At 41.4% G+C, this 26,763-nt stretch overlaps 2 protein-coding genes across 3 annotated transcripts in view; one reads left to right on the forward strand and one right to left on the reverse strand.

The window, feature by feature from the left end:
- On the forward strand, positions 1–2,780 carry ccl19a.1 (chemokine (C-C motif) ligand 19a, tandem duplicate 1). Its single transcript, XM_073466309.1, has 4 exons — positions 1–170; positions 1,576–1,699; positions 1,792–1,906; positions 2,357–2,780. Exons 1-4 carry the CDS (start codon positions 107–109, stop codon positions 2,387–2,389), a joined length of 336 nt encoding a protein of 111 aa, XP_073322410.1. The 5' UTR covers positions 1–106; the 3' UTR covers positions 2,390–2,780.
- A 5,638-nt stretch (positions 2,781–8,418) lies between these two features.
- Positions 8,419–26,763, reverse strand: part of rusc2 (RUN and SH3 domain containing 2) — a 39,656-nt gene continuing 21,311 nt past the window's right edge. Inside the window, exons 3-12 of one of the 2 annotated variants that reach the window (XM_073466241.1) lie at positions 25,065–25,641; positions 17,992–18,681; positions 16,171–16,341; positions 14,830–14,906; positions 13,814–13,988; positions 13,363–13,468; positions 12,629–12,675; positions 11,443–12,514; positions 11,092–11,262; positions 8,419–10,369 (exon numbers count right to left, since the gene is read on the reverse strand). In XM_073466241.1, coding sequence (XP_073322342.1) covers positions 10,162–10,369; positions 11,092–11,262; positions 11,443–12,514; positions 12,629–12,675; positions 13,363–13,468; positions 13,814–13,988; positions 14,830–14,906; positions 16,171–16,341; positions 17,992–18,681; positions 25,065–25,641 — 3,294 coding nt within the window. In that variant the 3' untranslated portion in view covers positions 8,419–10,161. Of the gene's footprint in view, positions 10,370–11,091; positions 11,263–11,442; positions 12,515–12,628; positions 12,676–13,362; positions 13,469–13,813; positions 13,989–14,829; positions 14,907–16,170; positions 16,345–17,991; positions 18,682–25,064; positions 25,642–26,763 lie in introns of both variants that reach the window. The other variant, XM_073466240.1, reaches the window with a different exon arrangement.

Below are 26,763 nucleotides of genomic sequence, written 5' to 3' on the forward strand. Positions count from 1 at the left end.
CACTTCCTTTGCCACTGCAGGTGCTTGAAAGAAAGGGCAGGCTCTTCATCAGCTGATCAGCTTCCAGAGAGACAGAGAGACCAACTCACCAGCTCAGCAACCAGACATGGCTCCGTGGGGTGATGCCAAGCTCTTCTTCTGCATCCTTTTCATCACCTGCTGCTGCACGGGTGAGTTTTTAAAAATAAAACAATTTTATCACACATCCTCCTTGTCTCATCATCAGACACTGATGCTAAGTCATGCTTTTTATCTTGTGAAATGAGTCAGCGCAAAATCAGAAAGAGATTACAGGATGTAATTTATCTTAGCAAATCCACTCGGAACAGATCCAAAAGGAAGTAGTGGTTTACAAATGGAGCGGGGAAAAGAGGAAATTCTTCAATGGGTCTATGTTTGAGGCTTAAATACACACGTGGTCCTTCACTTGACTGGAAAATTCAGCTGTTCGAGTTTGCATGCTGCATCTTCAAGTCCAAAATCACAATTGTGTCTGACAGGGCTTTATAATCAGTAGTCTGTGTGACATATGACACCCTCTGTCATTAGACCACTACAGTGGTAGAATTACAAATTTAAGAAAAAGATTGATGATATGGAGCAAATAGGTAAAGTAGAGTCTTTAGAATATTGCATCAAGTGAATATTTATACACATAACATTAATGGTCTTAAGTGAAGTCAGCATCTGCACGTTATGTATCAGTGCAAAGGAGAGGTGAGTTTACTTCAAGCAGGCTGTGCTGCTGGCATTCCCCCTGCTTTCGGCTCCAACTTTGTACTCTGTGAAAGTTAATGGTTAATTGGTGGAAATCCCAGTCAAGTGACAAAATCCAATGATGCAACTTTATTTATGTCAATGATGACTCAGAAATGTGCATGGGGGAGTGTTTAGTAGTAGTTTGCATATTCCCCACTTGTCACTCAGAGCGGACTGAGTAGTGAAACCGGACCTCGAGCAATTGGCTCTGAGCCACTGAGATTTCCTCCATGAATTTTCCACTGCGGATCACAGTTGCAGGTGTTGAGCTCACAGCCCATGAAAAACCTTGAGGATATAATCATTATATTGTACTTTTAGCTGTTTATAACACCGCTAGAGCTTTTATGTTGTCAAGATTCAAAGATCTTTTTGTATAGTTTAAATGAAATACTACATGTGCATTTTTTTTAAATGACAACGAGAAAAAAAAAATAGTTCTTTGTGATCGATTCTCACTGCACACACACACACACACACAGAACAGCACAATAACTGCATAAATGAAAGAACTTATGCATGAAAAGAAAAGAAAGTCTTTGCCTGTGAGTGAATCAAGTAATGACTTGTATTGAATTTAATATAATTGCAGTGATCACACCTTTTAGGTATGAAACCATACCTAAGCCATTAAAGAAGGCCGTGGAAATTTATAATTTCCCTCTTTATGAATCGCTAACAATGGATTAAAACACTGACATGTACTTGCAGGCAGAAGAATCAAGACTTCTCCACTTTACTGTGCACACATACAGTATGTTGTATGCTCCAGGCATCATTTAGCAAAAATATGATCTGATCTTCTTTGTCTTTCAGTGACTCTGGCGCAGGTACCCATGGACTGCTGCTTGTCGGTCAAAAACCAAACAATTCCAAACCGCCTCGCTGCAAACTACCGTCGACAGTTCAGCGGACAGGGCTGCACTCTTGACGCCACTGTGTAAGTTTAGGTGGTGTGAAGTGGATGATGTATCTAATCAGTGCAAGTCATCACATTCTCACCCTGATGTGGATGATTTGGTGTCCTTGCAGTTTGGTGACCAGGAATAACATGAAACTCTGCGTGCCTGCTGGTGAACCGTGGGTCCTCATCGTAATGAAGCACGTGGATTCTCTGAGGAAACACTGCAAGGAAACCAATTACAAGGTAACTGGTCTTTAGCTAATAAGCTGCTCTGCACTTCAAAAGGGCATGGTGTTAGTTTGTTGTGTTGAACTCCATGATAAAATCTTTCTTTTAAAGCACCAACAGATATTGCTCAAAATTTCCATTTTAAAAACAGATTTTCAATGCTTCTTACTTTAGTTTTGTCAGCGCAAAACACAGTTTGACATTGACCTTTTAAGACTGGCATAAAGACTGAAAGCAAAGGAAAATGGCTCACTGCAATGGAATGCTATTATGTTATTGATCATCTGCTCTTATTTTGTAGGGCACATAGAGCATTCTTTTATAGTCTTGCACTTTAAAGCAATTCACAAGCAAGTTTTGTTGTAAAAGTTCCATCCAGAAGTGCACAGTATGTCATGTATCTCTCATCCTCTTGGGGCAGGAGCCTTAGTTTGACATGGTTCTGATCAATATTTGTGTCTGCAGGGCAAACGCTGCACTGGAGTGAAGCCTGAGTAAACTGAGAGCGGCTGCTGACCCCCTCAGCGACGACAACAGAGTGGACCACTTCAAGCCAGGGGGGAGAAGGGGTGGATCCTACCGATAAAGAGATATATAAAAATATTATGAGGATAATAATAATGATTCCTCATGTTATTATTTTCTATTTTTTTTAAATCATGGTTGCGTTGCAATGCAAATTAAATATTTTGAAGGATTTTTATATTTTGTGGTATTTCTGTTTAAGAAGATATAGAATTGGGGTAGAATGATCAAAGTGTAAAATGTGAATTAAAGTAGGAGTATGTAGCCCATTAAGCTAACTCTGAACTCAGGTAGCGCATTTTTTGTTGTTGTATGGATTTATTTGAAATTTTCCAAAATAAAGTATTGTTTTTTAGCATCCTGATCATTTCTCTCATTCGTTTTTGATGACACTCTTAACTCTTTTAAAAGCTGGTGTGGTTTGTTCAGGTTGACACTATAATCATTTACAGAGTAGATGCCAAGTAGTTGCTAAACCAAATTGGTTTGTAAAGGCTGTTATGACAAGATCACGGGTTAATTATTTTGTGAAAACAAGCTTTGTTATCTTGAGATAAAAAATAATTAACCCGTTAACACTAGATAACAAAAGGTGGTTTCCTCTAATTACCTGCAATGTTTGTCAGAGATCGGCAGTGACATGCCAGCATACACATATGGTGTCTTGACTGATGTAACTGATTTAAACTAAAAATGTCAGACGCATCCTGTGCTCCTTATTTTATATTTTACTCTTTTGTATCATACTTTATTTTACCATTCAAACACCAGCTGATGTGGGTAGTTTCTTTTCCAGTTCCCCTAGATAAATTAACCCATCTTGAGAAATCTGCCTTTTGTTTTCTTGACACAAGATAAATGAACCTGTTATCAGGAGAATACAAGCTTTGTTATCGATAACGGCATTGATGCAAATTATTGCAAGCCAGGCCGTTGTCGGCTTCCGTTATAACATGATGTTTACGGACAAAGTTTTAGAGATCATGTCATGCTACCATGATAGAGTTTTGACAACCAAACCAAGAATAAACAGAATTTAATGTCTTTCTTTTAAACTTCATTGATTGTTGTAAATATATGCTAATTCTGAATTTGATGCTGGCAACTCATTTCAAACTTGTTGGGACGGCGGCGACAAAAGACTGGGAAAGTTGTGGAGTGCTCTAAAAACACTTATTTGGGACATTCCACAGGTAAACAGGTTCAGTGGTAACAGGTGATAGTATCGCGCTTGGATATGAAGGGGGCATCCTCAAACCAGCTGAGATGGGGAGGGGCTCACCACGTGGGCAAATGGACCAACAGTTTAAGAACGTTTCTCAACACACAATTGCAACAAATTTAAGGATTTCAACGTTTGCAATCAGTAATATCATTTAAAGATTCAGAGAATATGGAGGAATGTCTGCACATATGGGGCAAGGCCGAAAACCACCATCATATGCCTGTGACCTTCGATCCTTCAGGCTCGAGAACGCTTGTCGGCAAACACATTTCGTCGCTGCATCTACGCGCTAGGACTCTATCATGCGAGGCAAAAGCCACAAACCAACATCGAGAAATGCTGTTGACTTCTCTGGGCCTAATCTGAGCTGGACTGAACTTGTGTTCAGATATTATGCTGCAATGAGCTTTTAAAGGGCCTGGTGTTAAATGACTTTGTATGAAACTGCATGCTAGCTTTTTTTAAAGGGGCTCTGTTGAACTTTTTTTTTGTGCTGAAAACCAGTCGTTAGTTTATGTCAGCGGACTCCATTTCTAAACTTTAGCTACTGTTGCTTTCTCTTAGCTGAGCGGAGAGAGACACTTACAAGAGGCACTCAAGAACGTTCATACAGTTATACCCTTTGGACTGTTTTGGAAAATCTGACCAGGGTCCTTCACAAAGAAATCCACAGTCCAGCAGCATTAAACAATTTAAACAAATCATCCACAGGCTCGTATAGACAACTGAAAGAAAAAAAGAAAAAATCTTGTTATGATCTGCTCACATAGGGCCAAAAAAGTGATTAATTCATACGCATTTCTACATATTGTTACATAAAGCCCTTTTAGAGAGAAAAATGTTATACATGAGCCAGCAGATCCAGTTTGTCTGAGCTTTTGTGGCCGCAGTGATAAATCTTTTGTGACCTAACACAACTCTCACTTTCACAGTAACTTAAAACCTTTAGAAACTTAAGAACATGAGACATTAATTGGACGTCTCTGTTTAGGTGTTCGTGTAGATAAATACAGACGAGGACAACAATACATGGATGAATGCACATTTACAGGCTGCTAAATTTCCCATCAACTTGATATTTGGAGGCACTGAAGGGTTCAATGGTTTACTTAAGGGAGACCTATTATACTTTTTCGTTGTTTTTCCTTTCCTTCAGGCAGGGGTTGCACGTTCTTGTGCATGTAAATGATCTCGAAAGATAAAAAAGGACAAAGTCTGCACCAACAGAAGCTGCTCTCTCCCACAGAAAACACTGCTCCTGTAACGCCTCGTCGTATTTAGCAAGGCTGCTCTGTTGTCGTTTGCAGTGCTAGCTCAGACATATGCGAGCTGACCAATCAGAGGAGACTTTAAAGAGACAAGAGCTGAAACAGAGCATTTCAGACAGAGGGTGAATACAGTGCTGCAGCACTGGACAGTATGAGAGAACAGATGTGTTTTTTGAGCATTAAAGTAGTAGTAGTAGTAGTAGTAACCCAAAATAAAATTATGAACCGGAAGATGGGTTTTAAAGTAGCTTAGATTTGTGTTTGTATGGTTATGTTTGTACTTTTAATCGGGAAGTCACAGTCGGTCACCCATTCAATTCTCAATCCTCCTATAAACTTCCTGGATAAACAGAGGATTACATTTCAACAGTTTTTGGCAGAGCCTCTAATCTCCGTTAACCGTAACCATTTCAAGTTCACAAGAAGAATCAAAGAAGCAAGTGCCAGGAAATTAGAGGAAATTATTAAACGGAAGTTACCAGGAGAGAAATATAACAAAGGTGGGGAGGTTCCTATAATTCAGTGGCACTAAAGGGCTGTCTGTATATCACCTGTATAGCAGAATTAGACGATCTAGACGAGTACTGAAAATTCCCCATGTTGCCAAATACCTCAGCTCGTACACAGGAATGACGTGCCCAACTGAATGTTGGGAAATGCAGCCCACCTTATGGATCTCCATGGAAGAATGTCTTCAGTCATCTGATTTCATACGTCACTTTGATGAGTAAATTACAGATAATGAACTGTGATGCAAAAGCAATAAACAATAAAATAGTGTGTCAGCCAAAGCAGGTCTGGTCCTGCTTCATCCAAGAAGGATTCACAAACATATTGCCAGCAATTTCATGCAGCTATTATCTATTAGAACTCATACTCGAGGCAGCATATCACCAGCCTATCTGCTTACTGTTGTTAGCAGTAGCTGCTTTAGCTAGTTAGCTCAGCTAGCCGTGCAGCTAGCAGTTTGGACTGGTAGCTCAGGGACCAAGGAGCTTTGGACTGAAATGGGCTAGCTGGGCTAGCTGGTTGCATGCTAAAGTCCTGAACTTACCCGAGGGAAGCCAAATGTACACTTAGACTAAGCTGGTGTTAAATTACACATCTTGGCATTTGTAAGAGCCTTTTGTTAATGGGAAGCTGATACCTAAAACTTCACCTCCGGAGCCCATATTTCTCCTTAAATGTACCCTTAAGTGCCTTTGAAATTGGATATAATTCACTTTATTGAGTATAATATATGCAGAACTGTATGTGACTGCTGCTCCTGCTGATTGAGGTAATACAATGCTATCATTCAGTAGATTGAGTCAGTCATATTGCTCAAAATTAATGCTTCGAGGAAACAGGAGCTCTAAGGAACCAGAGACTGGCTGGTTCAAGCAGTCATGGAATGTAACTGAGTATATTTACTCAAGCACTGTATTTGAGTATAATTTTGAGGTATGTGTACTTAACATGAGTATTTCCATTTTCTGCCACCTTATATTTCCTATAAGTCTGAGTCAACATGAAGAGGCTCTGAACACAAAGATGACCTCTTGAGGCTATTCAGACTGACCTGAGTGTCATCGGAGGGGATAGAGACAAACACCATAGCTTACCTGGAAATATATTCAGGAGAAATAAAATAGATATCATGTGTCTGCACTGTAAGTTGAGATTGTGCAGAAGAGCCTGAATGTTGCAATTCAGTGAACTTACAGCTGATGTATCTTAACTTTTAACACATCAGCACCATCTGGTGGCTCAAGGGTAATCATGGACTCAGACCTGAATTTCAACCTCTGAGGTCGTCAGGTACAGGTCTGCTTTCAGTCCCTAGAGTCAAAACTAAACATGGAGAAGCAGCGTTCAGTTATTACGCACCACATATCTGGAACAAACTCCCAGAAAACTGCAGGTCCGCTCCAACTGTCACCTCTTTTAAATCAAGGCTGAAGACCTTTCTGTTTGACACAGCATTTCATTGAAGCAATTTCAAGGTTTTGGACTGCACTGTGACTTTTATTTTCTAGTCTTGTCATTTCTTAAACCTATTCTATTTTAGCTTACTTTCCAATGTTTTAACTTGTTTAAATGTTTTGTTTCTTGATGTCTTCCTACTTGTTTTAATGTATTTTAATGTAATTTTTATGTCCCTGTAAAGCACTTTGAGTTGCCTTGTGTCTGAATTGTGCTATAAAAATAAATTTGCCTTGCCTAACAAAGAAGGAAGGGTCATTAAGCACTTAATCTTGCAATCTTGACTGTAATGCATGAAGAAACACACAACAAATCTACGTGGTATAACTTCTGACGAAGAAATGCCTCCAGAAAATGAAAGAACACACTTCAGAGAGTTGGTTAATGGCTGACTTTTCTTACCAGAATGATTGACAGGGCTGATCATCTCAAGGTACAAGGTACATTTATTGTAATTTTTTTTAAATCACAAGGATACATCTATTTCATGACCAAAACGGGGTCAGTCCAACCAAATATTGCAATGAGACTGCAGTTACACTGAACGGGTTCCTTTTCTAAAAGAAATCAAGGGACGAACGATGCGCCGAAAAATCAGTTGCTAACCTACTCTCAGTAAAGGAATAGACATTAGCAAACCAGTTAGAGGTGTTTTGTCAGGTCAGGTTTTGAGTAGTGACCTAGACAAGAGCAAGTCTGACAAATACAAGGACTGTAGTGAGCCATATTTTGGCAAAAGTTAGGAATTACTTTGAAACCTTTCTGCAGATATTCTGGTAATACACAGTTACAAACCTTTGAAAGTCACTTTCATTTCTACGCAGGCAGAGTGTTTCATCATCAAAAGGTTTTGGGTGGAGAGACACTTCAACAGTACACTGCGTTAAGGACAAAAGACACGGGAGACGTTGGAGTTTGTGATCACATGAGCACTTTGTTATTTCACATCCATAGTAGTTTGATAATGTCATACGTATACGTCACATAGCCTGGACACAGAGAGAAGAGCAGTGTCACTGATGCTGAAGGTATTTACAGGCAGGAGGAGGCAGCCCGGGGAGAGAGAGAGCAGATTAAAAACAGAGGAGAGAGAAAGAAAGACAGATGGAGCGTGGCTTCTTTCTTTCTTTCTTTCTCTCTTTTATGTCATCTCCTTCATGTGTAGCATTTTTCAATCACGACACTTCAGCTCGTACGTCACCAAATAGAAATCTGTCTTTGCCTCTTACCCCTGAGCCTCCGTGTTGCTCTGGCTTTATCACTACTATGTGTTCGTTTCTGTCTGTCCCATGTGAACAGGATGTCAATGAACAGCAAACTGCCTGGAGGACCGAAAACGACCCCTACCTCGCTCATCGTGGGTGTTAGCGCTGAAACTAAAGCTTATACCTGCTTCCTGTATTTAACATAAAATGCCTTAATAAATCAGTAACATCCATACATATAACTCATTGAAAGATTTAAATATATTTACAGTTCAATGAAAATTAAGTATTAAATTGTTTTTTCTGAAATTAAACGACTCTATAAACTGTACAATAATGCAACAAAAAGAGGATTTTAATGGTAAAATTATATCCTATGTAAGTTTTTCAAAAACTACACAAGCATTCATTTATTTAATAAATGTACATTGATTTTTACCATTTTATAGTGTGTAATATTTAATATTTGGATTGGGCATCTGTATGCACTCTATGCAGGTATACTGTATATAGCCGTAAATTTAGTTATTTGTCAACTCATGTGGAACCTAAGGCAACATTTTACACCTGGGCGTGACAGGCAGCGTGTACAGTACATACTACCACTACAGAGCCGCCATCACAAAATGTGTTGGGGTTTCCCTTTAAGCATCAAAAAATATCACCTCTATATCATCTCTACTTCTTCACAATACTCTTCAAAGTCAACAAGAATCTCTGGAGACATAAATCTGTTGAAAATGGCAAGTTAGACACATCACAGCGTATAGAAAATATAATGTCACTAGCCTTGAAGTGTCCAACAGGGCCATTCTCCCTTTTTTCCTCAAGCGCTTTAAGGCATAGATAAGATCATTTACCCCTCTCTGAATGCACATTCAACAAATTAGCGATGATTTTGTTCAGCCTGGATCCCCAACACATTCAACAAGGCCTCCACAGCCATGCTTTGCTTTCATTAGACATCCTTCCCTGTTTTCTGTTAACCGTCCACTTAGATGCTTCCCTCAGCTAACTGGACTGGTTGATAAATAAATAGAACTCACCACATGTGTAAGTCATATAAGCATTTACAGTATGTACCAATAGATCAAAATGCATATGTACAGCGCAGGCTGTGGCCACTCACTTGAGTGTGTCCTCAAGAGATTAAGGTGGGACTGAGGGGGGTTGAAGGGGAAAAAGTCAACATTTTGGCAAAGTTACATGCACTTAAGCAATGTCAACCACTGATTCATCCCAGCTGTGGTGGGTCTTGTGAGGGAATGAAGGAGAAAAAAAGGCAATTTGCTCCCCATATAAAGAGGTGATCAAATAGTACAGATGGGCATTCTTGGACAGCTACTTTTACAAACTCCTGTGTGGTTTTCTACTCTTCTTTTAACAATATGCCGAATCACACCTCTACAACTGCAGCAGACACCGATTAAAAAGTTAACAATTTTTGCTTTTACATCAACCACCTTAAATTTTACGGAAAAAAAAAAAAAAGATTCAATGTTTTTTTTTTTACGTGAATTTAAAGGATCAATCGGCACCAAGTAAGCGACAGGACATCAAACTGACCCCGGCGTTTGACTGAGGGCAATAACTGAGCACTGTGTTCAAACTGTGGCACAGCTAGGTGAATGTGTAGACAATACAGCAAAGTGCAGCTAGGCATGGTTATATATTATACTGTGAATTTTCCCGTCTGTGAGTAGCCCCTCTGAAAGTTGAGATGGATGATATATATAGACTGGACTGTCACGTAGTTAAGCTAGTAGCAGAGCTTCACGCAGAGAGAGAAGCGTGTGTTGGAGTGTCTTTGGGTTTGTTTCATGTCTGGTCTTTTGGTTTTTGGATGTATGCATGCATACTTGTCTGGATGTACCCTTGAAGTGGATGTGAGTTTGTGTTCAAGCCTGCATGCTTCCCTTGCATGTATCTGTACATCGTCTTCAGAATCTTTGTTTTTTCTACAATGTTTTTTTCAGGAATCATCCCCAATGTTCGGTTATTTCAAACAGGTTTTTGTCTGTATGTGGCCTCCAACGAGGTTTGTCTTCATCTTGCATTCATTTCTCTCGGGGTAGCTTTGGCTCAGCATTGCCCGAGTCCAGCAGCATCCTGGCTCTCCTCCATGCCTTTGAGGGTAACGTAGATGATGGGAACCAAGCCCTGCGTGCAGCCCAGGGAGCAGAGCAGCCAGTCTGGATCGGCCTTGCTCAGGACCCGCAGGATATCACCCTTGTTGAAGCTCAGCTGGCCGGGCTCTGTGGCTATGTGGTGGCACAATGCTCGGACTTCGCTGGGGGGATGAGAGAGGACATGGAGAAAAGGTGAGCAGGATTATTTAGGTAATTGATTGAGTAGTAACTAGACAGTCATGTTTCAAGCAAAAATGCAAAACATTCCCTAGTTGCAGCTTCTCAATTCTGATGATTTGCTGCTTTTCACTGTCTAATGTGAAAGTTATCTGAAGATCTTTGGGTTTTGGACTGTCGGTCTAATAAAACAAGCAAGAAATCACTTCAGGCTTTAGGAAACTGCAGTGGATATTTTCCACTATTTTCTGACATTCTGAATGGATGGTCTGTCTCGTCCACTCGCAGGCTCAACCAGTGGCATGTTCCTATTCATAAGACATATTTATAAGATACAGGAAGTTATTGTCTTCACCTCAGGACTTCTTCCTACTCATTGTCCCTTAAGTCTATACTGAACTGGACAAAAGAGTGTTTCAGTATGCTGCTCTTTCTGCTTCTAATCAGTCACACTATTGCATAAATCTTCAGGAGGAGGTCTCACCAGATGTATTTAAAGTGATTCTAAGTGACCTGAAAGGAAGGACATCTCGCTGTGGATGTTTTGAATGTTGATGCTCGTTTTTGGTATTTTAATTTGGATTCTGTAAAATGCTCTTTGCTTTCAAAATAGTTCTGTTTATAATTCTTATTCATGTATAGAAACAGGAATGGATTGGTGTAGATTATTCTTCACAACAGAAGAAACACAATAGTATTTGTTTACCACTGAGACTGTAGTTTGGCTTCAGTTGGTTGGGTTGACCTTGGTGGAGGTGTGCTTTGGGTGTGAGTGGCTGTGGCTGGAGACTCTGCCTTCTTCCCACTCCCTGCTCCAATAGTCTGAGCTACAAGGTCAAGAACAGACCGATCGAGAGACAGCCAGCCTGATGGTGGCCTGAGAAAGAAAGTGGAAAATATTAAATTTACTGTCATAGCTTACATAAGTTTTGGTAAAAGTATTTTTTTTTACTTTAAGATAAGGCTGATTTGAATCGTGTTTCTAATGGACAACAAAAACTTTCATTGCTGGTTTTGGTCCTTTCATGGGATTTGTTGACTCATTCTTTGAACTCACCTGGTCGTGGGACCTTTTGCCCTCTGTTCAGCTCCCTCCCCCCTCAAAGGAGAACCCAAACTGGATCCAAAGAGCCTTCCCCAGCGCAGACCCTGTCCCTGAGAGGGGCTTTCCTCTTGGGCTGCAGCTTGGGCCCCAGACCCTGTAACCTTCAGAGGTTTTGTCTCTTTCTCCTGGTTGACGACAGACTCTGGTGGGCTGCCCATCCATGAAGCCCTTCCCCTGGATCCAGCTGAGTCCCCGCTAGAGCTGCTGCTGCTTTTCCTGCTTCGATACCCCTCCCCTTCTTGGCTTGACTCGGCCCCCTCCACCACTCCCTCTCTGGTGGGCGGTAGCTGGCCGTGTCTTCTCTCTGATGACTTCTTTCTCTTCTCAGTCTTAACAAACTTTGACCCTTCAGTGGATTGGTCGATGTAAACCTGGGAGGACTGCATGAGCTGGTACCACCAGCCCGCCTGTCTTTCTTGCCGCTGACGCCCCTCGTCAGACATATCCTTCTCTTTTCCCTTCCTTATGTCCTTCTCCCGTCCCTCCTCATCTTCTGCTTGGCTCTCCTGTCCTACGCCTTTCACTCTCTGCCCACCCATTCCCCTCTCCTTCCAGAGATTTGCAAACCCTACGTCCGTCATTGTCTGTCTGCTAGCAGGCCCGGCGTTCATGCTCTCAGATGTTGCCCCGTCCTTCCTCAACCTTGAATTCCCTCCCTCTCTTCTCGACCCCACCCCTTCCATCCTGGGCCATGTACCCTCTCGTCTCAGCGCCGCCCTCTCTTTCTTCACTTCTGCACTCGAGTCTCTGACCATTTCGCTCACAGTGGTGCTCCATCCTCTCATGAGCTGGAAGGTGGAGCGAGTTGACTGGTCGACACTCTGGCCCGCAGAGCACAGCTGCTCCTTGCGACGGAGGTGCTCCTGGCCCTTCTGCAGGAGGTGTGGTTCAAACAGCAGGTCCAGGTCAAAGGGGAGGAGCGACAGTGGCTGCAGCAGGAGGAGGAGCTCCTCAAAGAGTGGCTGACACGCCCCCTGTGACAGGGGAAGGAAACCCCACGGGTTGTAGTGTGCTGCTATGATATCTAGGGAAAGAAGAACAAAACAGATTCAGAAGAACTATGACTTCATGCACATGTGGGCATCAAATACTGACACTATCTGGGTACTTGGAGATGGATAGATGATGCACAACTTACCTTCATGTGTGTAGAGGTGATTGAACCAGAATTCCAAAGATTTTAGGCTGAAATATGACGAGACGCAAATGTTAACTAGGGATAAAAAGCCGGTCCTTACAAGGTCAAACACTTATTTTAGGCTGTAAAATGTAACAAAGCAAGTAGCTAAACTTGAGACCTTAGCAAACACTTACATGCAGGTTTATTTTTCAATTTGCAGGCCTGTAACAAGTTACTGTAACAATCTGATGTTGCGATTCTAAATGACCTTAAACCTGCAATAACTTATTTTTGACCACTTAGTGGCAGCAGAAACAAGTTGTGAACACAACATTGAAATATTCCTTTGGAGACATATTTTTGTCCAACAGATGGCTCTTTAGCTGCTAAATGTTCCACCAGGTTCCTTCATCAGCTAGTCTCTGTCTGGGTTTTTAGAGAACAGCTGACCGCTGCTAATGAAAGCGACACTATGAGAGCAGTGAGAGTGAACCAAAACAGTAAAGTTGTGGGCTGCACAGCTAAAAAAATAGCTGACACTCAATTCAAAGCTCCAGAACTTCTCTTCAAGTTTGTCACCTTTCACATCATCACATTGTTTTCACATCATCCTCTAATTATTAGAGGATGATGTGAAAACAATGTGTATTAGAGTCTAATACATTGTTATTCTAAAAAATACTGATTATAGACACTTAAGAATACTTGGACGACAATGACAGAACAAACCGGGATGAAGAAAAATGACTTACTTGAGCAAGCCGAAGATAAAGGCGTTGAGTCTCATGCTGTGGCTTGTGAGCTCTGAGAACTGGCTCACCTTTGAGAACAGACTGTGGAGAACACGGGTGGACGGGCCTGATGGACACAAACACACAGATATGTTACCATAACCACCTAATTTTTCTCTAACCATCACCTCATTTGGTTACTATCATACAGTATATGTAATCTATAATCTATATACATGTAATTTCACCAGAAATCAGTCTGCAAAAACACATTTTGAAAGTTTTTTCAAACATTTACCGTTTCTGAAAATATGTAAAAATATGTAGTGACAATTCAAACAATTTTAAATGCAAAACAATGATGGGAAAAATGATTACTTAAAACTTCATTTTGTCAGGCTTCAAGCTGTGCACTTGTGGCTAGAGGTTAGCGTAGCTGCTACAGCGTCAGTTATATCAGAACTGTTCTCACCCAGTTGTGTGGACGCCTCCACCAGGCTCCAGGGCTGACAGCGCCGCTGTCCGATGATCAGGTCCAGCACGTAGGCCTTCAGACCGTCCTGCAGCACCTCATGCAGGGCCGGGCACAGGTACTTCAGGATGAGGTGACCCACATTGGGACTCACCCAGCTGTTCCCAAGTTTAGCCTGGCAGGGTGGCAGAGAAACATGAGAGAATAAAGAATGAAAATGAAAGTAAACAAACAGGGAATTGGAAGGTTTGATGTGGGATCAAAGATACAGAATGACGCAACACTTTTGGTCCATTTTTTGCCGAAACTAGAACCAGAAAGTAAATAATTGTCTGTTTGCGTAAGCTTTAAATCAACAAATGATTAAAGCCTCTTTTTTGCCTTATTTGTTCTCTGGATTAGTTTGATCTGTAGCCTGGTTTACTAACTGTCTGTGGAAATAAAGCTCTGTGGACACAATAAACACATTATGCATCAGAAATTCAGATTCCCAGTTGCAGCTAATGTAGAAAGCAAAAGTCACAAAGGACCAATTATATTTCTGAAAATGTTTATTGTGTTGTTGCGGCTTATGTGCTGTATAATTTATCACATAACAGAGAGGACATATACCTCAAACAAACTTATGCACACTGGAGCCCTAAACATGATGTTACTGACAGTACTTGCTGCTGCACATCTGGGAAAGGCCAAATCCTTAAAAGAATGAATATTGAATGGAGATTTTATACACTAACATATGCATCAATTGAACCAAGACAAAGAGTAATACAAGAAAACATATGGCGCCCCATTAGCTTGAAACTAATGCAATTTACCAACTAGAAGGTTTTATGTTTCCTTGTACTTTACAACACTCCAGCCGTTTTAATAAGTTGTTGCTCAAAGGCTGGTATAGCCTCTAAATCTTGCTGTGTGAGTTTTCATCAGCCAGTAGAATCAGCCTACAAAAGAACGGTGTATTAGCAGTCAAGCAGTCATTAGTAGTCATCATCCGATCTACATAAAACTCCTACCTTCACATCTGGGTCTCGACTGGTGCCAAAGTGTGCCACAATCAGATCCACCGCTGTGTTCACGGCTTTCACCAAACCTGACAGAATTAAAAGAGGAAAAAATGAAGAAAGAGTTAATTATCCTTTTTGTCCACAAGTACCAAATGCCTTTGCAACAAATGTCACTTCATGCAAGTGTCTTTTAAATCCATGATTTAGTTTTTTGTTTTACCCTCCTCTGTGAGAGGCATTAAGATCCAAATTTAGCACTCATTTTGCTGTAGCCTTTGCTGTGTTTTTGCTCGCAATCTGCATGATTTCACTGTTTGATTTACTACGGCAGCCATTCGTTGTGCAATGAACAGCTGGGACTGCCTTCTAGGGATTTGTCTGCTGTCAGCCTGCTTGGAAAATAACACAAAATGTACTGATGCCGAAATCGCAAAGAAAGTAACAAAACATTTACAAACTCTAACTCCTACTGAGCATAAAGTGTTTTAGCCTTAATTAAAATTACAATAATACACACGTGGGCCAAACTGGGCGTTTTGTCTAGTGCGTCCATTCAGTAAATTTCTCTGGGACGCAATGTATCTGGAATGAAAGATGAACAGGCTCAGTAAATCTGTCCCTCAGTGTCCTGCTCAAGTACACTTCAGCAGTGCAGGTATTGGTCCACATAGGGAGGTAAACCTGGACGATCCACTTGAAGGATCGTTATATGACACCCTGCTGCTTCAAGAGGCCCCAAATTACTCTCCCCACTGTCAAGTATCCCTGTCTGCAGTGAGAGGCACTTGATTTAACCACCTTTCAACAACACAATTTCACTCCCTGTATGTGATTCTGCTGTGTCATAGTATTATTTTGTGGCTCATGGTACAAACCAGTGTCTTCCTCTACTGGCAACAGTTCGAGGCTGATCTCCATATTAGAAAGAAAATCAAGTCTGTCGGACAAATCACGACAAACAGCTCCCTTTAATGGATTTGTTTGTTTGAGACGCAACTTTTGCAGTCATTGTTAGGGTTAGGGTTTGCTGCATGTATTAAAGAGATCTAATTCATCACACCAAGTCTGTAATTCTTCAGAGTACGAGCAACATGATTTTTTTTGTTAAATCTCTATGTATCTTGTTCCATTTCTGACTATATATAGAAGTCAGCTACATGACCTATAGCTACATGAAATATCAATACAAATACTGCATCAGTACTCTCACACAGCAGGGAATGCATACAAGAAAAACAGCTCACCGTTTTAGTCGTTTAACATTTAGCAATTAAATATTTATAGACATACACACACACACACACACACACACACACACACACACACACACACGCGCACGCACAGCCTCACCTCTCTTCTGCGTCAGGTCCACAGAGATGTGGGACTGAGAGGAAGAGCAGGAGGAGGAGGAAGTTGAAGCATCAGGGGAGAGGCAGAACTCTTCTGGAGGTTTCTCAGTCAGGGAGAAGTAGTCCGGCAGGAAGTCGCTGTAGCTCTGCTGCAGCTTAGCTGATTGGCCCACTGCTGAGACACACACACATACACAGATGATCAGACACACATATAAAACACACACTACCACTTCTAAAAGCAGGAGAAGTTGAGTTTTTGAGAAACATCTCTAACATATTTGTTCTCCAGTGGTCCCTACAGCAATATTCTGTCACTGACCCTCAGATAATGCATTCCTTGAAACTAAACCTCCTTAAAAAATCGTTACTACTTTACGTATTTGTTCCAACACTGTCAGTAAAATCATGAGCACCGTTGAGCCGTCCCTGCGCATGACCAGAGAAGGCTGACGGGAAATCGAACACATTCCGTCTGGCAAGCCGTGGCCCTCCGCCCCTTCGGGTCTCCAGGCTACCCGTGTGGCCCCCTGAGACCCTCTCCACTCCCAGAGGGTTTCGACGACGATACTCCTTCCATTTGAGAGCCTGGGGAGAGAGGTGGTGTGCTGTTGGGGAGGGGCGGTGTCAGGGTTATGATCAAGGGTTGGGTGAGGATTAGAGGATGGATTTTTGAGTAGAAGGATAAAAGAAATATATGGGACGAAAGTAGGTGGAAAAGGTGAAGAGAGGACAGGAGAAGATTTAGGTCCATGCATGACGGGAGAGAAGAAAGAGAAAAATACAGAGCTTAGCTCCAATATCTGTATTACACAGAACTTAATAACTTTCACTTAAGTGAAACCCCAGGCAGCCATCTGTTGTTTTATCAAAAGAGCAAAGCACTAATACGGTAAAGATTATGTGTTTCATTCTTTGGGAAGGGCCGATGAGGATGAATTCACATCAAAGATGAATCATATCAGAATCAAACAGACAACTGAAACTTTCCATCATGTGCGCCAAACTTGACTGTACGACCACTTGCGCAACAGAAGTTGTACATGACTTTAGTACCTTTTAATGTTTGGAGATTCTATTATCAAGAGACCTTGTGTATAGTTAAATGAAGTGCAGTGAAACAGAGGAACAAAACAGCAAAGATGATCATAGTCATAAAGTTGAAAGAAAAAGTAGCAGGTAAAGTATTGAATGTAGAACCCAGTTTTTACTGTGGTGATGAGACTGACAACAGACACTGCCTTGTCTTCATTTGTTTTGCATTCTTAGCATCATCCTTAGAAACAACAAACGACTAAGCAAACAGCTGACAAGAACATTTCAAAAAGATCTCAAAGGATCAGATTTTCCAGGTTTCCACCCAAAATGAGTCAGAAACCAAAACAAAATTTCACGCAAACCTCAAAACAGTTGTGAACCCTGATGAAGATAACTTCAATGTTGTTGCTGCTCGTTGCCGTTCAAGGTCCGATATTATGCTCCTTTTCAGCTCTCAGAGATCTGAGCAGGCCACCGCGTTTCCACTACAACTCTGTCCACAGCCTTGCTAATGGGGACTGTATACTCGTGACATCACTACCTTACAGAAGTGCTGACGGTTCATTTGAAGGCACAGTGTCTGAATACAGGCTGTGTACATTTATCAATAGATTGAGTGATTTGATACTTTCACAGAATCTATATGGCACCTACACCTGCTTTATAACCAAAAAGGCAGGAAATGTCACTTTCTACAATATGGGACCTTTAAGATTTTAACCTTCATTTTCTTCAGGACATTTTATTGTGAGAACATCCTATGAATAATTCTTTTTGAACCCACCATTATGTGTCCTTGCTCCGGGTCCTTTGCTTCCCTCCATGTGATTTCCGGAGTCCAGACAGCCCAGCGGGCTCAGTGTGTCACTGTGCAGTGCTGGTAAACTGGCCAGAGCTCCCCCATGGAAACAGTGTCCTTGCACTGCTGGCAGTGTCGGTGGCACTGTCCCTCTTTTCACCCCCAGGGATGGAGGTGGAGGGGTAGATGGTAGCTGCACGGAGCCCCCTCCCTGCTTTCCTGTTGGTGGGGTGTGCAGGTGGCCGAGGCCTGCTGAAAGCGGGCAGGAGAGGCTGTGTGCCGGCTGAGGGCTCGGGGTGCAGGTGGAGCAGGTCCCAGAGCTGGGAGCGCCCTGAACCCGAACCGGGGAGTAGCTCCCAAGAGGTGAAGGTCGTACTGATCCAGGAGGAGGGGCTGCTGCCACCAGAGTCCCCTGGTACCTGTGCACATTCTCAGCTGCATCTTCATTGTCTTCACCCACTGGACCTCCAGAGTCAGAACCAGAGCCAGAGCTGGAGCGTGCCTGCATCCCAGAGACGTAGCCTGTGAGCAGGGGCAGCAGAGGCTTGGGCTGCGGGGGTTTGGAAGCGAACTGGTGGTGGAAGGTGAAGGGCTGGATGGGGAGGGTGGTGGGACGCTGGTCCTTCCTGTACCGGACCACTGCTGGGCGGCTGTCTGAGGAACTAGAGAGACCACCTGGATGAGCACAAGAAGAACAATTAGGATGGAGAAAAGATAGAAGAGTCACATCTGACAGCAACATTTACAAAGAAATATGTAGAATAGAAGCAGTCAATGCTGCAACTTATGACTGTTTTCATTATTATGACATACAAACCTCTTAGTATAACACAATATGATATAACTCATCAGCAACACAAACTACAGCCTCAAAAATTAACCCAAAGTTGAATCAACACCTTTCTAAACAAAAAACGAACAATATAACCTTTATGAAGGGAGGATTTATGGCAGGACTTGTGTATTAAATATGAACAAAGTTTGCCACAGTAGAGGAAAGGGCTGCAAGTGACGATTATTTTCATTGTTGATTAATCTGAGGATGATTTTCTCGATTAATCGATTCGTTGTTTGGTCTATAAAATGTCAGTAAATGGGGAAAAATGTAGATCAGGGTTTCCCAAAGCCTACGATGACGTCCTCAGAAGTCTTGTTTTGTCCACAACCCAAAGATACAGTGTACAGTCTACTGTCACAGTGGAGTAAATAAACCAGAACAAGTTCAATGATCTAAAACAGAGCAAATGCTCACATTTCAGAAGCTGGAACCAGTGACTGAACAAATGAATAAGTATGTATTAGTTTTACTTCTAGTTCTTGACTCATCGGTTAATCCACAAATCCTTTCAGCAGTATAAACATGAAGTTTAGCAGAAAATTGCCCAGTCACGAGTCACAAAGATCAGCAGACCTTATCATAGACAGCCATGCTGCTGTTAGACATTGCTCTGACAGGCCCACGTGCACACACACACACACACACACACACACACACACACATACACACACACAAACACATTTAGAGAAACACACACACAGACACACACACATAGACTAAACCTGGAGTCACTGCGTCAGGAGGGATACCAGCGAGGAGGAGAAGCCTTTCTCTGCACTTCTTGTTCTCTGCCTCTGAGTCAGTATCTGTGTGTTATGTGTGTGTTATGTGTGTGTGACTGTGTGTGTGTTCCTAGATCCAGTGCAGTGTTTGACAGACAGAAGCGCGTGTGACGTAGACGGTGTTGCGCAAGCTGTTTGTCACCCTAAGGCCGGCCCACTGATGCCACCTGAGCTGGGTGCAGTCACGCCTCTCTGCCACAGAGGGCGACGTTGAGCTGCTGTAGAAACACGATGAAAGGAGGAGGGAGGGAGGAACGCTACACACCCAGCAGGCCTGAGCTCCCACTGGGGATGGAGGAGACAAACACTCCCTGCTTGTCTCTCTTATATCTGCTCCGTCATCCTTTTAATTGACTTTTTTTTTTCTTTTTCTTTTCCTCTTCCTCTCCATCTCTCGTTTTCTCTCCTCAGCTGCCTCCCCTCTCTCCCGTTTCCATTTGCTACTTCCCTGCCTCCCCTCTTTCTCCTCAGCTCCTCTCCTGTCTCACAAATGAATCCATTAGACGGCCGAGGGTTTTCCTTTTGCAGCTCCGATGCTTTATGTTAGCATCATTAGCAACTGCTTCCCAAAGGCTTTTAAAGAGGCCTGTATGCTGCGGTGAAACAACGCAGCTGACTCCAGTGAAGTCTGATGAATAATATATGTAGTGAGAAGCTGCACAGCCTCTCATTATAATCTTAAATCATCACAGCCGGTATGAATACAATGTTAGAGGATGTTTTTGAGGCATGTGAAAGACACATGTTGTTAGAGATGACCCATTTCCTTTAATCTGTTTATCTCTTTATTGTTAACGTTGTCTTCTTGGTCTCTCTTTTGTTCGAGCATCTGTACTGCAACAGTAACCAACTGTTAATTATCTTATAATTATCATATAATAATTATCATCTATATATGTATATATGTATATGTATATACATATATACATATATATATAATATTGTTTTTTTTCTTTTCCCTGTTTGAAAATCTAGAGAGGGAATATGTGATTAGGGCCTAAAGTAAGTATTATTTTCAGTATCGCTTAATCTGCAGATTATTTACTTAAAGGGGCAATATGTAAGAACTTAAGCTGAAAACCTTCAGAAATTAACTAAGATTATCATCAGAATGTAAAGAAATTTTTGTCATAAGTTTTGTCATAAATGCTGACTTTTAAAATCTCTCTCTAACCCTTGTTATTGACTCCTTTTTGACATGGGCAGTAAAGAAGTTAATCATTCTGCAGGGGTGGCTTGAAAGAGTTGGGTAGACGTCTACATAGTTTGAGTTTTTTTCTCAAAAGTGGTTTTGGGTGGAGTCAGCCTAGGAATGCGTACCCGCATTCCTGCATACTGACCTACATGTAGTCCATACTGTTTCTAAAATGCTCATTTAATGCTTGAGTTACAAAACAACCCTTCCATAATCTAGCAAACAAATCCAGAACCGGTAAATGAAGCAGAAAATGGTTTGTTTACACTTGTGGAGGCTGGTAATGGTGACCTGAGGGCAGGAGGGTTCATTTTGAATGAAGCTGTTGTGATGCATTTTAAATCATTATAAACAGAGCTTTTATTAAGTTCACTGAAAATCACTTGCTCTTAGGATTTTGTTTTAAAATGAACGATTACCACCACGCGAACAGATCCTTTTAGTTAACTCTTTCAGGGGTTTGGATCAAAATTTACACCAACACCTTTTCCCTTTTACAGGTGTTAACAAAATGGTGAAGCTGACACCAACTGACAAAGATGATTTGCATTTCTAAGCTGTTTTGTCTAAATAATTACCTGAAGAAGCCAAGAGGGAGTCTGTTAACGAAAAACTCATCATTACAAATTTGTATAAAGAGATTCAATTTCATCAAATGCTCCTCAAAGGATTTTGGGAGCTCCAGCTTGTATAAAACTGTAAAAGGGGACAGCTGGAGCTTCCTGGACATTCCTCTCCTGGTGCACTCACTATTCACTGTCGCTGGTCTTATTCCAATGGAATTTCAAGCTCTCGCTGTATGTGTGTGTGTGTGTGTGTGTGTGTGTGTGAGTGTGTTTATCTAAACAGACACACACAGTGAGCAGCTGAGACTGAGCTACATAAGGTGATGGTGGCATCTGCTCAGGCAAAAAGTCTTGTCAGATAGATGATTGAGACACTATTTCACTGCTTCATTAAATGATATGATGGACAGTTAGACATCCATCAGTGTCATCAGTGCTGATGAAGGTCAGAGCAAGATACAGAGGCTGAAAACTACTGTCATCTAATGAAATTAGCCTTTAAATGATACTGTGTTAGTCATCTTGACCCTACTTCTTTGAATGCACTGTTCTTCAAACCAACGCAGTCGTCCTCACATGAAACACATGCCTCTGGGCCCCGTACACATTTTACAGCTTGTTCAAATATTCCCATGGCCTCATGCACTCGCCTTCACATGATTGCAAGTGGTTGTATTCTCAAGACTTATAACATTTCCTCCTCGGGATACTTGTTCTTTATTTTAATGTCAGTAACATCTTGAATGCTAAATAATTTGTGTTGTCTTTCCGTAGTCAACTATTGCACTGTGACTTCTTTTTTTTCTTTAGACCTTAATTTCAGTCATTGAGGTCTCTAAAATAGATGATCAAGTGTGAGTTTCTGTGTGTGACATGGTTTATTGTGACTATTAGTACTTATCTATGAACATACTGTATATATTTAACGACTACCCTTCCTGTATTTACACATTCACGCACTAAACATTTTCTATGTTTTCACCCTTGTTCATTTGTTGGTTGGTTGGTTTGTCGGCAGCATTACACTAAAACTACTGGACAGATTTCCACAAAACCTGGATGGAGGATGGATCTTGGCCCAGAATAGACCCCATTAACTTTTGCTGCAGATCTGGATAAAGGACCGGACCCAGGAATATCTTCTCACTTTCTTTAACATTGCAAGATAGGGCATTTTATTAATTTCTCAGGGAATAATGCTGTGATCTTTATGAAAAATATCTGGCTTATTTAGGTGGCTGGTATCTATGAGTGATAAAAATCCAGATCTGGTGGATTTAAATATGTCGTATTTGATACTGGATTAAGCTTTATTGAAATAAACTGTTGGGCCTTGGAGGAGATATGTGCTCTGAGTTTACATTTTTAACCTAACACTGTATAGTCGGATGTAAACTAATTCTCAAAAGTACAGAGCATTTTTTCCAGGAGAAGCCCATCATGTTCCAGAGCAGCATTCATTAAGTATGACCAGGCGACCAGGCCGAAAACTAAAATGTGTGCTCATAATAACCAAGTTTTTGTTTGATTGTTTTCATTTATGATGACAATACATGTCTCATCATTCATTTAAATCCGTTTCAGAAGTCAGACTCAGCTGCAGAACAGCACAACTGGATGTGGCATGAATATAATCATATCTTAATGTGTAATGACTGAGTGGACACTGGATATTTCAATAGTGTTGTGTGAAGCATTTTAACACCAAGTAATTACTTCCTCAACATTTGTATTTATAAAATGACTACACACAACAATCTCTGACAACACTGTTAACTGCTCAATCAGTTGACAAAGATTTCTTAATTTTGGGAAACAATAAAATGCTTAAAATGGAAGCTTGTGTCGCAAGATTTCAGTGACTTACTGGTTTGCTAACCAAACAAATTGAGTCTTTAGAAGTTCATCACATCTCGTCACCATGTGAATATGACAGTCACGGCACCTTTTAATAACACCACAGCAAGGAAATGTTTTGCGGAGGAAGAGAGGAGACAACATTTGTCCAGTCAGCCTGAAGAAGCTTCTGTAACTTTCTCTAACCTTCCCTTGTTTTGGGGACGAGTTGGGCCTCCAGGCTCTCTGGATCAGAATAACACACACACAAACACAGCAGATCCACACACAGCTCGGTATGCTGATGTCGAGCTCAGCGGGGGGTTTCTCTGCACCTTTATCTCCTCTCTTACCTGATTGTTATTCACAACACGTTTGGCCCACTTCAACCCTTCATTCCCTCTAAAGCTGAGGACACACACTCTGCGTCAGTCTCTTCGAAGCACATCTATACATGCTGGCACAAGGGTATTTTCTCACACGCACAAAGCTAAGAATCCGACAAAACCATACACATATCATACACACATAACCACAGATACAGCATTCAAAATGTCCAAAAAGTGAACGCATGAATGGAATAAGTCTATGCAGTCTCTAGTCAGCATGTAAATTGTTGGATGTGTTTGTTAACCTTTGAAAGGGAGTAGCAGCTGCAGATTTCTAGCTCCACTTTGATATACTAAGCATATTTATTGTCTAAGTACACTCTGTAGCGTGTCTGTTAATAAGAATCAATATTCTTTATCCTTTCTTCTTTCATTCTACCAACACCAAAATCAGCAATATGTATGAAGACAAATTCAGCAAAGAAGAGGTGGATGATAGTCATCAGTGCAGCCAGGAGGCAGGATCAATACAAACAAAACATTACTAATCAGTAATTAAAGCAGAAGTCGGTGAAGTAAGAAAATAAAATGCTGCAGAGAACCCATGAATCGACAAACATTGATGGTTTCTAACAATTTGTAATGTTTTTCTTTTTCAAGTGAAGTTTAAAGCTCCACTGATAAGCTTTTTCTATGTTAAAGCTGCTTTAAGTGACATCTTTTTTTTCATTAGAATAAGTGTTAAAAAGTAATCACAGTATTCACTGTAGTGTTTGGTCAGTAACCCATGTCTCTCCTCCCCCTGCTCATGCAGTAAAAAAGGAAAAGAAACTTTCTGGTATCCCTGCCCACTTTATCCAATCAGGACAGAGTACTCCATTAAGAGGCGGTCTTGTCTGCTTGTGAACCCGCACAGAGCAGGATCCTCCTGTTTGCTGCTGTGTCTAGCAATTACCGCTGCGCTTACATGTGATGATGTAGAGAGGAGGGAGGTTAATGCTGACTGAAAAACGGACTGGAAGTTAGCTACAACAACGACATTGCTCACAGCAGCTTTAACGATGACTGAAATGAAAATCATCATTCAACTCTGCAGCTCTATGCAGTGTTTTAGCGTCTCAATGTTTTCTTTTTATGGCCAGGAGCTAAAGAGCCAGATATTAGACATAGAGTTAGTGGAAACCAAACCAGAGCTAAAAGGAGAGTAAATATTTGATTTCCATTTCTCAAGGCGACAGAAACACAACTCAAGATGAATGCTTATGTTGCTGCATGTGTAAATAGGCAAATATATGCCAATACCTTAACTGTAACAACTGTCTAAAGCTATAAATATATCAGGGTCGTGTATTCCGAAGCATCCTATATTTACACTGGTAACATCTGGTATACAGGGTGAATTAAAAAAGCCTCTTGACTAACTGGTGCATTTAAAGCAATGTTAACTGTACTCTCCCGTTGTTAAATAAAACCAATAAATAAATAAGATAAACAAAGTCAGAGGTGACGTACCTTCAGCCTTGGCTCTGGTCTCCCTCGCCCCCTCCAGGTGTCGCTCAATGCTGCCTTGACTGTAACATCTGGTGAAGGGTACAGGTGACAGGCTGTGACTGTCAACCTCCACACGCTGCTCCAGGATTGGAGAGAAATCCACTGAGGAGTGGGAGTGGGTGGAGTAAGTGGAGGAGAAAGGGTCTGAAGCTGCCTTCATCGACGGCGACCCCCCTGCACCTCCGTTTCTCCGCTTGCTTCTTGCGATCTCTGCGAAGGAGGTGACTCGTGGAGGAGGAGGCGGGGCCGGGGCGGCGCCCTCGCTGAGCCGGACGGGGCAGCTCAACATACGCTCCAGAGATCCGAGGCGGGGAGATGGAGACTTGTCCAGGTTGCGGTCGTAGCTGCGAGAGCGGGGACGGCTTCCTGCAGAGGCTCCACCTCCGATAACGGCCCGGCCAGCCAAAGGAGGGGAGATGTTGACATACACCTGGCCTTCAATAACACCAGGAGCAGCTTCAGCCCCACTGGCTGTTTGCTCACTCTTCTTCTTCTCCTCCTCCTCCTCATCCTCTTCATCTTCATCATCATCATCTCGCTGAATGAGAAAAATTAGGAAAGAAAGAAAGAACACAAGAGTCAAATTTGAATTAATATATTATCAGATAAGACACATTATAAATGATGGTTTACGGCAATAAAACCACAGCAAACCAAAGACCAAATCTGCCTTCAAGCCAGATTTCAGTTGACACAGTGGCACTGTTACTGAGTGACAGTAGTAGCCTCCAGCTCTACATAACTGCTAAAATAATCCTCAGACATGATATCAGATAACCCTAGACAGTGGCTGCGATCTAAAATGAGCCAGTGCCAGACTAATACCAGTGTCACAGCTATTTAAAGTCCTGGGTTACTGTCATTGTCACAGGACTTTTAGTTTAGTTGCTATTTATGCCTCATGTTGTTTATGCATTAATTGCTTCACATGTATCTCTGCTTGTTATTTTGATCTCTTACATTTAGCTTACTTTACCTATTCAGACTGTATTTCTTATTACTAAAGTAATAATGACTTGTTGGAGGAAATCAACTACATGTATTGCTTAAGCTTCATTAATTATGCGTACCACCTGCAGCAAGCTGCATTATTTTTTAAAGATACAGAAGAACAGGAGAAAAATACAAAAAGAGATTTTTTATTTTTGTCATTTGCTTGGATTATGTAATCATGTGAATTATTTCAATGAGTAATCTTCAGCTCTAGTGAGACAGTCAGTTTATTTCTAAGGACCCTTGGGCTCTATGTTTTGTCATTTGACATCAAAAGTTCCTCCTGTGTGAGTTCCTGATCATTAACATCACATGCACACTAACAGCTATTGAGCCCACACAAAAGAAATGTAATCCAAAGTACAGAGTAAAATAATGGCTGAGCAGGGAGTACAGATTATTTTAAACTTTAAGACTAATGAAGACAATAACTGATGAAACAAGGAAGTTGCAGCAAGTTTCCGAGCAAATTGCAATTAAAAATTAATTACTGAGGTTTTTGTCTGATGACTTGTTGTAATATATCGCATTAACATTATCAATTTGATGTCATGTATGTATTAAGGTGTAGCACTGTTTGAAATTTTTTGATGCCACCATAATATCTGAGGTTTGGTACAGATACCAAAGAGGTTCTTTTATTTAAACACTTCAAAACTCCTACAAA

This window comes from Pagrus major, chromosome 5, assembly GCF_040436345.1.
Source record: "Pagrus major chromosome 5, Pma_NU_1.0".
NCBI classification, from domain to species: Eukaryota; Metazoa; Chordata; class Actinopteri; order Spariformes; family Sparidae; genus Pagrus; species Pagrus major.

Coding starts and splice junctions, on each gene's coding strand:
- ccl19a.1 (XM_073466309.1), top strand. CDS start 107: ATGGCTCCGTGGGGTGATGCCAAGCTCTTCTTCTGCATCCTTTTCATC. Junction 1,700..1,791: donor TGCACTCTTGACGCCACTGT/GTAAGTTTAGGT, acceptor GTGTCCTTGCAG/TTTGGTGACCAGGAATAACA. Junction 1,907..2,356: donor GCAAGGAAACCAATTACAAG/GTAACTGGTCTT, acceptor TTGTGTCTGCAG/GGCAAACGCTGCACTGGAGT.